Source organism: Loxodonta africana, chromosome 24, assembly GCF_030014295.1.
Source record: "Loxodonta africana isolate mLoxAfr1 chromosome 24, mLoxAfr1.hap2, whole genome shotgun sequence".
Lineage (NCBI taxonomy): Eukaryota > Metazoa > Chordata > Mammalia > Proboscidea > Elephantidae > Loxodonta > Loxodonta africana.
In genome coordinates this window covers 31,165,331-31,177,762 of record NC_087365.1, presented here as the reverse complement: position 1 = coordinate 31,177,762, position 12,432 = coordinate 31,165,331, and the positions used below count along the sequence as shown (strand labels likewise).

Below are 12,432 nucleotides of genomic sequence, written 5' to 3'. Positions count from 1 at the left end.
TTTTGCCTTTCCAGGCTGGGAGGCTGGGCCAGTAGGCCTTTTAACCAGCCTGGGCAGGCTGCTCCAGACACCAGCCCTGGATGCAGTGCCTGGCCCCTGTGGTCCCAGCAGCCGCCAGCCCAGCCGGCATGCAGCAACAGCCCCTGCCTGGGCCCCTGGGCCCTGCGGCAGAACCCACCAAGCCTCCCTACAGCTACATAGCACTGATTGCCATGGCCATCCAGAGCTCGCCGGGCCAGCGGGCCACCCTTAGCGGCATCTACCGCTACATCATGAACCGCTTCGCCTTCTACCGCCACAATCGGCCCGGCTGGCAGAACAGCATCCGCCACAACCTGTCGCTCAACGAGTGCTTTGTCAAGGTGCCCCGTGATGACCGCAAGCCAGGCAAGGGCAGCTACTGGACGCTGGACCCCGACTGCCACGACATGTTCGAGCATGGCAGCTTCCTGCGCAGACGCCGGCGCTTCACCAGGAGGGCAGGGGCTGAGGGCGCCAAGAGCCCTGCCAAGACCCGCCGTGGACCCCTCCGAATGACCAGCCGGGACCCAGGAGCTCCTGACGCTGCAACTGGCAGGCAGTGCCCATTCCCACCCGAGCTGCCAGAGCCCAAGGGCCTAAGCTTTGGGGGTCTGGTGGGGGCCTTGCCAGCCAGCATATGCCCAGCAACCACTGATGCCAGGCCTCAGCTGCCCACAGAGCCCAAAGAGATGCCCACATCCAAGCAGACAGGCCCAGGGGAGCTCCCTGCGGCCACGTCGCCCTCCCCATGTCCAGCATTTGGCTTCCCAGGCGGCTTCTCTGAGCCTGAGGGTTTCAACAAGACCCCCACACCCATCTTGACCACCGAGGCAGGTATTGGGAACAGCTACCAGTGCCGGCTGCAGGCACTGAATTTCTGCATGGGGGCTGATCCAGGCCTTGAGCACCTCTTGGCCTCAGCAGCCCCCTCCCCTGCATCCCCCACCCCTCCAGCCTCACTCCGGGCCCCACTGCCCCTGCCAGCTGACCCTAAGGAACCCTGGGTTGCAGGCAGCTTCCCTGTCCAGGGAGGTCCCGGCTACCCACTGGGGCTGACCCCCTGTCTATACCGGACGCCAGGAATGTTCTTCTTTGAGTGAAGACAACCTGGTCTCAGGCAGTCCCTGCGGGACCCCTGCAACCACCACCCGCCAGGCTGCGCCTGACTCTGGGACCAGGAGAGCTCTTGAAGGACCTAACCCTGGCAAGCCGAGGACAGCCAGGCCAGGAAGCCAGGATGGAAGCAGTGAAAGCTCGGCCAGGCCCCTAGGGCCTCAGGACAAACTTGGGGGTGAGGGGAAGCAGACGGGCCCCTTGGGGTTTACTCTGTGGCTCTCAGGGCCAATAAAGCCAGTGTGATGATGAAGGTCAGCCTGTTGGATGGTTGGGAGCTGGGGGCGGGGACGCCTGGCTGTTTGTGGGGTGGTGGTGGTGGTGGTTGCGGGGTGTGTGGCGGGGCAGGGACCCCCAGGTTGAAATGTCCCGCACGAAGCCTTCTCCTGCTGGGGACTTTCTTAGGGAGTTTCCCAGAAAGAGAGAGAAGAGGGAATGGGGGAGGGAGAGGAGGGAGGCAACCAAGAGAGAGACCTGCCAGGGCTGAGGCTGGGCTGGCCTGCGGGGCTGATTCTCCAGTCCCGAACCCTGTGACTCAGCACCCCCTTTATGAGCGGTCCTAAGAACTGTGACCATTTGTGGTATTCTTTCCTGGGCTTATTATGTATCAGCTCACCAAATCCTGTGTGGTATGAAATGTTAGCCCCATTTTATAGTGGTAGGAACTGAGGCCCAAAGAGTTTTGGGGTCACTAGCTCCAAATCCAGATGGCAAATGAGTGGCAAACAGAAATCCAAATCCAAATTTGTGTGGCTCCAAAGGCATGCTCTTAGACACCACGCAAGCTACCTTGGCCCTCCAGCCCTCAACCTGCAGTTTGAGTGAACACACAGTGGTGGGAACCAAAATCAGAGCAGAGTAGGCAGTGACCCCAGAGAAGAGAGGGCTTTTGTAAGTCCTAGAATGTCAGAGTTCAAAAGGCACCCCCTACCCATTGTATGGAAACCCTAGTGGTGTAGTGGTTAAGGGCTATGGCTGCTAACCAAAAGGCTGGCCATTCAAATCCACCAGGTGCTCCTTGGAAACCCTATGGGGCAATTCTACTCCGTCCTATAGGGTCACTCTGAGCTGGAATCGACTCAATGGCAATGGGTTTGGTTTGGTTTTGTGTTTACCCATTGTATAGGAGCCCTGATGGCGCAATGGTTAAGGGCACTTAGCTACTAACAGAAAAGTTGGCAGTTTGAACTTACCCAGAGGCTCTTTGGGAGAAAGACCTGGTGATCTGCTTCTATAAAGATTACAGCCTAGGAAACCCCATATGGCAGTTCTACTCTGTCACTTGAGGTTGCTATGAGTCGAAATCGACTCGACAGCACCTAACAACAACAGCAACCCGTTGTGCAGGCAGGGAACCCAAGGCTCAAAAGGCACCTGGCTCCTTCTCCTGGGTCCCCTGTTCTAATGGGGGGCCTCCCCTGAACTCCCAGCTCTCTGAGGTCTCCTGGTGACTCTTTAAGAAAGCATTTCTTTCATGGGGAAGGCAGCATGGCTGTTCTGGGTACAGATCAAGACTGACTGAGCCCTGACCTTTGACCTTCTCTAGCTGCCTCTTGGGTGGAGGCAGGAGAAATGGGGGTGTTCGTGGCCCCTGCCAGAGGAACAGACATAGAGACCCGGAATCTCACTGCCCCACACGCCCCAGTACCAGAAGAAGCCAAGGCAAATGGCTTCCTTTCCTCCAAGCCTCAGTCCTCCCATCTGGATCGCGGTATAGGAAGAGAAGAGAAGGTCCAGGGATGCTGGGGGCATCGCCAATCTGGTCTTCGGTGTAGACATCTGGGGGACTAGAGGGCCTTCTTCCCAGGAGGTGAAAAAGGACTCTGGGCACCCAGGGGATAGGGCCCCTTCATCGGGCAGCTTGGTCCTTCCCAGAGGCCCTCCTCCCTCGGCAGGCGGCCACTAACTTCTGCCTCTGCCGCTCCCTCCTCCCTCACAGGTCCCCTGGGGCCTGGGAGGAAGCAAGCCGGCTGGACAGCCCGAAACTGTCTGGTTCCCACAGACTCCAGGCTGGGGTGGACAGGGATCTGCGGGTGGGGGCTCACTGCCGCCAAAGGGGTTGGGAAATTGCCTGGCCAGCGGGGGGCTCCTCCCTACCATGCCTGCTGGTCCCCACCCTGGAACCCGCCAAGCAGGGGAGAAGGAGTGAGGGTCTGTCCTGGCTCATCTGGGCAGCTTCATGGGTCAGGGAGGGGCCAGATGTCCTGTGTGTGTGGGGTGTTGGCAAGGGGGGCTCATGTGTGGGTTAGTACTGGGGTGTGTACTCCTATAGGCCAGTATGCCTCAAGGGGTGGGTGTGTGTGTGTGAATGGTGTAGACAGACAGACAGACAGACAGTTATATAGAGGCAAAGACAAGCAGATTCAGAGGGGCAGCATTTCCTTTCTTGGCTGGGTCAGGGAAGGAGGTGTCTGCAGACCTGGTGACCCCAGTCCCTCCCCAGCCTGTGCCCTGAGGACTGGCCAGGCTGGGGGAGTCCAGGCCTCTGCAGTTGCAGTCCCCAGCATCCTGCCCAGCCTACCCACTGAGGAGGTTTGGCATTTGAACTGGGATGGAGGCTTGGAGGGAAGGCCAAGACCCCTGTCCACCTACCCCTACTCTGGGGGAACATGCAAAAGGGCCAACCACACCTAGGTGCGCAGGCTCAACTCTGTGCTTCAGTACCCTCTCTGGCCCCGCAACATAGTCAATAAATGAAGACAAGCCCCTCACATCCATTCCCCAAGGAGGACCCCTGGGGTCAGCATTTGCTTTGGACTTGCCGTGTGACCCTGGACCAGTACCCACCTTCTCTGGGCCTTGGTTTCACTCGGTAACCCAGTGGGTGGATCTAGGCAGCTGGATTCTCTGGGTCTGGGTCCCACGGGAGGGTCTGACCCAGGGGATGGCCAGAAGGAGGGTCCAGGCCCAGAGGTGCTGGGCTGGGAGGCCCAGACACCATGATCTCATCTTGCCCTCTGCTAGCTGCCCAGCCCGGGGACCCCACCCACTGGGCCTCCTGCCCTCACATTCTTTCCATGACCAGCAGACACTCTCTGGCTCCTGCCTGGCCACCCCCACCTTGGTGTGTGTGTGGGAGGGGGGTGGAGGGGGCAAGTAGAGATTCAGAATGCTTCAGCTGGGTCAACCCAGAGAGAGCACCTTGGCACCGATGGAGAGACCAAGACCAGAGAAGGCAAGTGACATGCCCAAGGCCACACAGCAAGGCTGGAGCCGAATTCTCTTCTCAACCCATCCATCGTACCTCCACTGCTGCCTTAACTGTATATGGCCATCAAATCTGACTGCTTCGGGAACCTTCCTCACTGGAGGTGTGTCTGTCTCCAGGAACTTCAGCCCCTTCCGCTCAACAGGTTAGAAAGCAGAAAGGTACTGAGCTGCCTTACAGAGTTATTGTTATTAGATGTTGTCGAGCCTATTCCAACTCATGGAGACCCCATGTGTGCAGAGTAGAACTGTCCACAGGGTTTTCAAGACTGTGACCTTTTGGAAGCAGATTCCCAGGCCTCGTTTCTGAGGTGCCTCTGGGCGCCAACATTTCGGTTGCAGTTGAGCGCTTATCCGTTTGCACCAGGGACTCCTACAGACTTCTAATTCCGAAGGCAAATCCTAAAATGGTAGAATTGGTGGACGTTCAGAATATTCCAGAGGTTTTTAATCACAGCAGCTCAGATTCTTGAAATAGCAGAGTTGAAAAGGCGTCTCCTGATTTCTGAACCCCCTCTATGACCTCAAGTGGGTGTCAGTTTCGGCTTGCTCACACGCACCCAGGAAAAGGGTGCCCACGCCTACAGAGGCAGCCCCTTCTCACCACCGTTTGGCAGCTCTGAAGGACTGTCTGGAAGTTCTTCACCTGCTGCTTCTCTGCTCTTTGCTTTCCCTGGGGCGAGGTGGCAAGGACTTCCTGCCCCCACTATCCACCCCCACCCACAGGGCTGGGCCTTCCTCTGCCTGGCTCCTCCACCCCCCCCCCATCTTATCTCCCCGCCTGCTCACCCGCCCACCCGCTTCCTTCCCTGGTTCTTGGCATTCCACAGCCCAGAGAGATAGACACTCCTTCGCACACCCCAGACACCGCCCTGGCCAGAGGTGGGGAGACCCTCACCCACAGCAGGGCAGGTGCTCCGAGGCTGCCACAGGGATGAGGAAGAAGGGAGAGGCGGTGTTGGCCAGCCTGGCACGTATGCCTGCAGGGAGTGTATGGAACCCAGGAATCCAGGTCCCTGCCAAAATATCCACTCCCCACACAGGCACCCGTCAAGCTGTAGGCCAGGCTGTCAGACGATCTTCTGTAGTGGTTACGAGTACAAGCTCTGGAGCCAACTGCCTGGGTTCAGATCCCAGCTCGACCACTTTCTTGCTGTGTGACCTTGGTCAAGTTACCTCACCTCTCTGTGTTCCTTTTCCCTTATTTGTAAAATGTGAACACTCACAGTACCTAGCCCCATGGGGTATTGTGAGGTTACATGAGTTAATATTTGTAAAGTATTCACAACAGGGTCTGGGACATGGAAATTCTAATAAAATATTTGAGTCCCTGGTATGTCCCCTTAACCTGATTTACCCTCAGGGAATGTTCAGCCACTGTGTGTTTTGGGGACACAGTAGGGGGAAGGAGTGACCCTGCCGCAGGTCCAGAGGTGCCTAACTTCCTGCTCCACCCCTGCTGGTAACTGGGTGGTGACTCAGGGAGGTGGCTGGTGGGGCAGAAGGCTAAAAACAGACTGGAGGCCAGAACTCTGTCTGGTGCCCCCTGGAAAGGCCCTTCCTGCTTCCTCCTTACCTTGGCCTCAGGCCACCTGGTCTCGTTGAGGCGTGAATGAGAGAGGTTGAACCTTCTTTGCCAATTTCTCCCACAAGTTTCTTTTCCCTCTCTAGACCTTTGCCTTGATGTTCCCTCCACCTAGAATGCTCTCTCCCCACTGGCTGGCTGTTTCTCAATGTCCAGAGCCCGACTTAAATACCACCTCCTCAGAGAAGCCTCCCTTCACCCCTTACCTGATGGAGCTGCCCCTAGGTTACTCTCCATCTCTGCATCCTGTTTGTTTCCCTCACGTGCACCTGTTGCAATGTAGAAGTACGCATTTGTATGTGTGTCCACCTTTTGTTGTGTCTCTGCCTTAGAATGTACGGTTCCTGGGGGAAGGGGTTGGGTCAGCCTCATTCATTTTATCCACTTCCCTCACTCAGTGACAAGCATATTGTAAAACACAAAAAACCAAACCTGTTGCTGTCAAGTCAGTTTTGACTCATGATGACCCTACGTGCTTCAGAGTAGAACTGTGCTCCCCAGGGTTTTCTTGGCTGTAATCTGGCAGGAGCAGATTGCCAAACCTTTCTTCCTCAGTGCCACTGGGTGGATTTGAACCGCCAACCTTTCAGTTAGTAGCTGAGAGCAAATCATTTGCGCCCCCACAGGACCTAGCAAGACCTTAAAAAAAGCTTGCTGCATGGATGAATGGAATCATGGTCACTCATTCATCCACTGACCACTGACTAAATCTCAAAGAACCCCTGGGGCCCCCTGTCTCACTTAGAGTAATAGCCCAGGTCCTTACCATGGCCTGCAAGGATCTGCGTGATGACATCATCTCCTATTATCCTCCCCTGACGCACTCCATTCCAGCCTTACCACCTTTGCACTGTGGTTCCTTCCGCCTGGAACAGTCTTCCACTAACACTACAGAGCTCCTTACTCCCTCGCTTCCTTCAGTCTTGTTCCAACCATAACATTCCCCACCCCCTACACCCAACACATTCGAGATTCATTTATTGCCCTACAGTGTCTAGAATGGACGCAACACTGAAAGTGCTCAGTCATCTATGCCCACAAACTTGGAAGAGAGCTATCTGGCCAATCGACTGGAGGACATCCATATTTGTGCCCATTCCAAAGAAAGGTGATCCAACAGAATACGGAAATTATCTAACAATATCATCAATATCACACACAAGTAACATTTTGCTGGAGATAATTCAAAAATGGTTGCAGCAATACATTGACAGGGAACTGCCAGAAATTCAAGCCAGATTCAGAAGAGGACATGGAATGAAGGATATCATTGCTGATGTCAGATGGGTCTTGACTTAAAGCAGAGAATAACAGAAAGGTGTTTACCTGTGTTTTATCGATTTTGCAAAGGCATTCAACTATGTGGATCGTAACAAATTATGGGTAAATTTGTGAAGAATGGGAATTCCAGAACACTTAATGGTGCTCATCTGGAACCTGTACATAGGCCAAGAGTCAGGCATTCAAACAGAACAAGGGGATACTGCATGGTTTAAAATCAGGAAATATGTGTGTCAGAGTTGTATCCTTTGACCATACTTAGTCACTCTGTATACTGACAGATAATCTAAGAAGCTGGACTATATGAAGAAGAACGGAACATCAGGATTGGAGGAAGACCCGTTAACAATCTTCGATATGCAGATGACACAACCTTGCTTGCTGAAAGTGAAGAGGACTTGAAGCACTTACTGATGGAGATCAAAGACTTCAGCCTTCAGTATGGATTACACCTCAACATAAAGGAAACAAAAACCCTCACAAATGGACCAATAAGGAACATCATGATAAATAGAGAAAATAATGAAATTGTCAAGGATTTAATTTTACTTGGATTCATAATCAACGCCCATGGAAGCAGCAGTCAAGGAATCAAAGGATGTAATGTAATGGGCAAATCTAGTGCAACAGACCTCTTTATGTTAAAAAGCAAGATGTCACTTTAAGGACTAAGGTGCTCCAGACCCAAGCCATGGTATTTTCGATCATCTCATATGATTGTGAGAGCTGGACGATGAATAAGGAAGAATGAAGAAGAATTGACGCCTTTGAATTATGGTGTTGGTGAAGAATATTGCATGTACCATGAACTGCAAGAAGAATGAACAAATTTGTCTTGAGAGAAGTAGAGCCAGAATGCTCCTTAGAAGTGAAGATGGCGAGATTTGATCTCATGTACCTTGGATATGTTATCAGGAGGGACCAGACCCTGGAGAAGTACATCATGCTTGGTAAAGTAGAGGGTCAGTAAAAGAGAGGAAGACCCTCAACGAGATGGATTGGCACAGCGTCTGCAACAATGGGCTCAAACATAGCAACGATTGTGAGAATGGCACAGGACTGGGCGGTGTTTCGTTCTGTTGGACATAGGATCACTGTGAGTCAGAACTGACTTGATGACACCTAACCACAACAATATGTAGAATGAAGCTCCATGAAGATGGGGGTTGTTGCCTATTCTAGTCACTGTTTGTCCTGACCTAGAACAGTGTCTGGAACATGGTAGGGGCTCAAGAAATAAAGGAACAAGCATAAGCTTAGCAGCGTGTACCAGGTACTTTACCTACATTACCCCAAGTAATTTTCACATTGACCCTGGGAAGCAGGTACTATTATTACCTCATTTTACAGATAGGAACTGAGGCTCAGAGAGGGTAAATAAGTAGATTTGAACTTCATTCTCTCTGGCCTGGACCCCAACCTTACTCTTTAGACATGTGAGATCTGCCTACCTCCACCGGTTCCCACAGCTCTTAGAAACGGTTACGGTGGAGGTGACTCCAACACATGGCGACCCCAAGTGTGTCAGAGTAGAACTGTGCTCCACAGGGTTTTCAGTAGCTGATTTCTCCCGAGTAGAGGGCCAGGGCTTTCTTCCAAGGTGCTTCTGGGTGGACTCAAACCACCAACCTTTCAGTTAGCAGCCAAGCATGGTAACCATTCGCATAACTCAGGGACTCCCACAGCTCTTACAGCCTCTCAGACAGACACAGCCCAGCCTCCTCTTGGTCTCCCCACCTTCTCTCTCTCTCCCCCATTCACTGATCTCCCTGGTGGCAGGGATATTACTATGTCCCACTTTTGCTCAAAACCCTTCTATGGCTCACTATTGCCCTGAAGTAGGCTGGCATTTGAAGTTGCTGCTAACTTCTCCAGACTTATCTCCTGCTTCATATTATGCAAAAGGCCTCTTGGAATATTCCAAGACACGCTTGTTCTCAGCTCCAAGTCTTTGGAGATGCATCTCCCTCTGCCTGGGACACACTCCTCACTCTATCTGGAAAACCCCTAGTCTTTCTGTGGTCTAAGCTTGGATGTCACTCCTTCTGGAGAGAAAGAGTAGGGGTTAATGTCTCCTTTGTATCCTCTTAGTTTCTTGGGTTACCATCCAGTTTCACCTTGATTCTCACCTTCCCACTAGGGTTCCAGAGGCTGTGAGCTCTCTGAGGTCGGGGGCCATGACTAATTCATCTCTGGGCTATAGCTTGGGGCCAGGCCCAGATGGGGTTCAACAAAGATTTGGGAAGTGACTGCATGTATCAGAAGACCGCCTGCTTTGCATCCCTACCCCACTACTTACTGGCTGGGAGGCCAGGGCCGCGCCTCTCAAACTCCCTGTGCCTCAGTTTCCTCATCTGTGAAATGCAGATAATGAAATTATCCACTCTCTGATGGCGATGAAATAAGTTAATACATGGGAAGCACTTGGTACAGTGCCTGGCACATGGGCCATGAGAGTGAAGAAAGGAGGGAAGAACAGGTGTGTGTAGCTGCACGGATGGACGCTTGGCCCAGGTGGGCACATCCTTCAGGACAGCCCCGGCTGCTTCACACCCCCGGGGTGGCCCTGTCCCTGGCTGAATCTTTTCCCACCACTGCCCTGTTGGGTCCAAGGTGGCCGGTGGAATTCAAGGCCACTGGACCCAGACAGGAAAAGGCAGCGTCACCAGCCCTGGTGTAATCCAAACCAGATGCGGCCTCAGTGGTTTCCAGGCCCATGGGGGTGGTCACTGTGGGCCTGGCCAAGGCCCAGAGGCAGGAAATGGTCTTGGAGGGAGCTCTCTGGGCTGAGACCAGCCGGGAGGAGCAGTCCCATGAAGGGTGTTAACTCTTCTTAGCCCACAAGGGGGGCCCAGGACACTGTAGGGGAAGTCAGGGCCCTGGCACCAAGAGGGCACAGAGCACCCTGCAGGTGAAGATCACAGCACTGGTGCTGTGATGGCACTGTGCCGGAGGAGCCCACAACCCTGGCACATGGTGGCCAGGGAACCCAGGCAAGGGGCAGGGGAAACTCAGGGCCCTGCACCCCTGACACTCCCAGCATCCTGGGAACTTACAGAACCCAGACCCAGAGACTTGGCCCCTGCCCTTTCTTGGGCCTGGCTCCAGCTTGGCAGCCCCAAACCAGCCGTGCACTCACTGCCTCCAACAGAGTGGCTCCTAGGGTGAAAAATCTTTTTATTCCCCCTGCAGTTGCCAGGGTTGGGGGCTGTAGCGAGATCAATGGGCCCAGGGGTCAGGTCAGCAGACAAGCAGAGACCCAGCTCTAGCCAAGGGCCCAGGCTCCCAGCTTGCCCTGTGTGTGTTCTGCGGGCCTTGGGACCTCAGAGCACAAAATCTGTCTTTGCTCTGTTTCTCCATCCATATGGTTGAGTCTCTGTTCCCTGCTTCCAGGGGCCAGGGGAGGCCCAAAGGAGGCATCTGATGAATCACAAAGAGCTTCCTAAGATGTGCCCTGGAGGGGAGGGGCTGAGGCAGTGATCATCCTCTTCCACAGTTCTGGTGGGCTTGTTGCCCAGCACACATTAATTTGCTGTGTAGTCCTGGACAAGTCACTTTCCCTCTCTGCACCTGTTTCCTCACCTGTAAAATGTGGCACATGAGCACTGCTCTCAGTCCTGCACCTGGCACAATGGCCTCAGGAGGTAGCAAAGGAGAGCAGAGCCTCATGTCACAGAAGAGGAAACTGAGGCTTGCACTGGGAAGCGGGAGTCTTGGGTTCTAGTGCCAGCTGTGGCTGTCTCTGTTCAGAGGCCTTCCCACTTGGTCTTGGTTTCCCCAACCGGATCCAGGCCCTGGGTCTCGGCTATGGCTGGACCTCATTCCCACCCCTGCCCCCACCTCAGTGAGTCATCCCTCATCATCACACTGTGTGGCCGAGGCTCAGCCTGGGTGGGGGCCAGTGAGGCCGAGAGAACCACTCAGAGGAAACCACAGGCCTGGCCCAGCTGGCAGGTGGCAGGCGGGCCGGTGCTTAGGGATCCACAGCCCCAGGGGCCCTGCCCATAAGCACACATCCCACCTAAATCCCAAACCAGGCTCGCCAGGCACCCCAATCCGGGCCTGCAGTGTCTAGACTTAGGCCTGATAGTCCCCCCACCTCACCCCACGTGGCACCTGCTGCAGCGGGACGCTGCATTCACCTGCTGGAATGGGGCAGGGACGGGGGTGAGGACAGGGGTGAGGACCTGGGGTGAGGACCGGGGTTTCACCCTCCAGGCCATTGTTCACGAGGCAGAGGAAGGACTGGTGAACTGTCAAGATCTAAGGTCACTCTCAGGATGCAGTCCGTGTATGAGTTAAGAGCAGGGGCTCCAGGCCCAGACCATCTGGGCACAAGTCCTGGCTCTGCCACTGACTACTGACCCTGTGCAAGGGCTTACCCTCCCTGAGGCTTGGCTTCCTTCCACATCTGAGAAATGGAGATAGCACAACAGCCACGTGCAGGGTCACTGTGAGACTCAGTGGGCCCAGGACCTGTCACAGTAGGTGCTCAGTACTTGTTGATTGCTTTCTCTGCTATTCCTGCGGGAGCCTATATGCCCCTGCCATGCTGATGAGCTGCCCCGCTCAGGCCAGTTCCACTACTGACTCAGTTCTCACAGCCACAGGCTGCACCCTATTAGGGTTAAACTCTCCTGCCCCCTGGGATGCTCCCTCCAGCAGATGGAGCTCCCTCCCCTGCATCGTAGGCCTTCCTGAGACGGCTGTGGCCCAGGGGAAAGGGCAGAGAACAGCCCCCTCCCCAAGGTCTCCTGGGAGACCCCGTCATTGCAGGCCCAGCGAAGTCACCACAAACCTGTCTATCCTTCCGGCCTCCACCTAGGGACCTTGCTTTCTGCTTCTCCTTGTTCTAGTGAGAAGCAGGGTGGGGTTGATTTCAAGCCCCAGCCCCTGACTTGTTGAGTAGCCTTCAAGTCCCTCCCCCTCTCTGAGCCTCAGTCTTCTCATCTGTCAAGTGAGGCTGACAGCACCTGCCCCAGTGCTTGAGTTCACCGAGTGCCTCCCTCCGCGTGCTGAGAACCGGTGCCGAGTGCAGTGTCTGTACTGACTTGTGCGACCATCACACCATCCTTTGCAGTAGGTCCTATCACTGCCTCACTGTACCTGCCTCAGTGTCCTCCTTGGTAAAACAGGAATAGCATTTACCTCATAACGTTTTGAGAGGATTAAATGAATTAATGTATGTAAAAACGCTTGAATAGAGCCTGACACACAGTAATCAC

The 12,432-nt window shown here is 54.4% G+C and overlaps 1 protein-coding gene across 1 annotated transcript; it reads left to right on the top strand.

The window, feature by feature from the left end:
• Nucleotides 1-2: 2 nt before the first annotated feature.
• Nucleotides 3-1,387, top strand: FOXS1 (forkhead box S1). Its single transcript, XM_003411639.4, has one exon. The coding sequence runs from the start codon at nucleotides 81-83 to the stop codon at nucleotides 1,119-1,121; it is 1,041 nt and encodes a 346-aa protein (XP_003411687.2). The 5' UTR covers nucleotides 3-80; the 3' UTR covers nucleotides 1,122-1,387.
• Nucleotides 1,388-12,432: the final 11,045 nt, after the last annotated feature.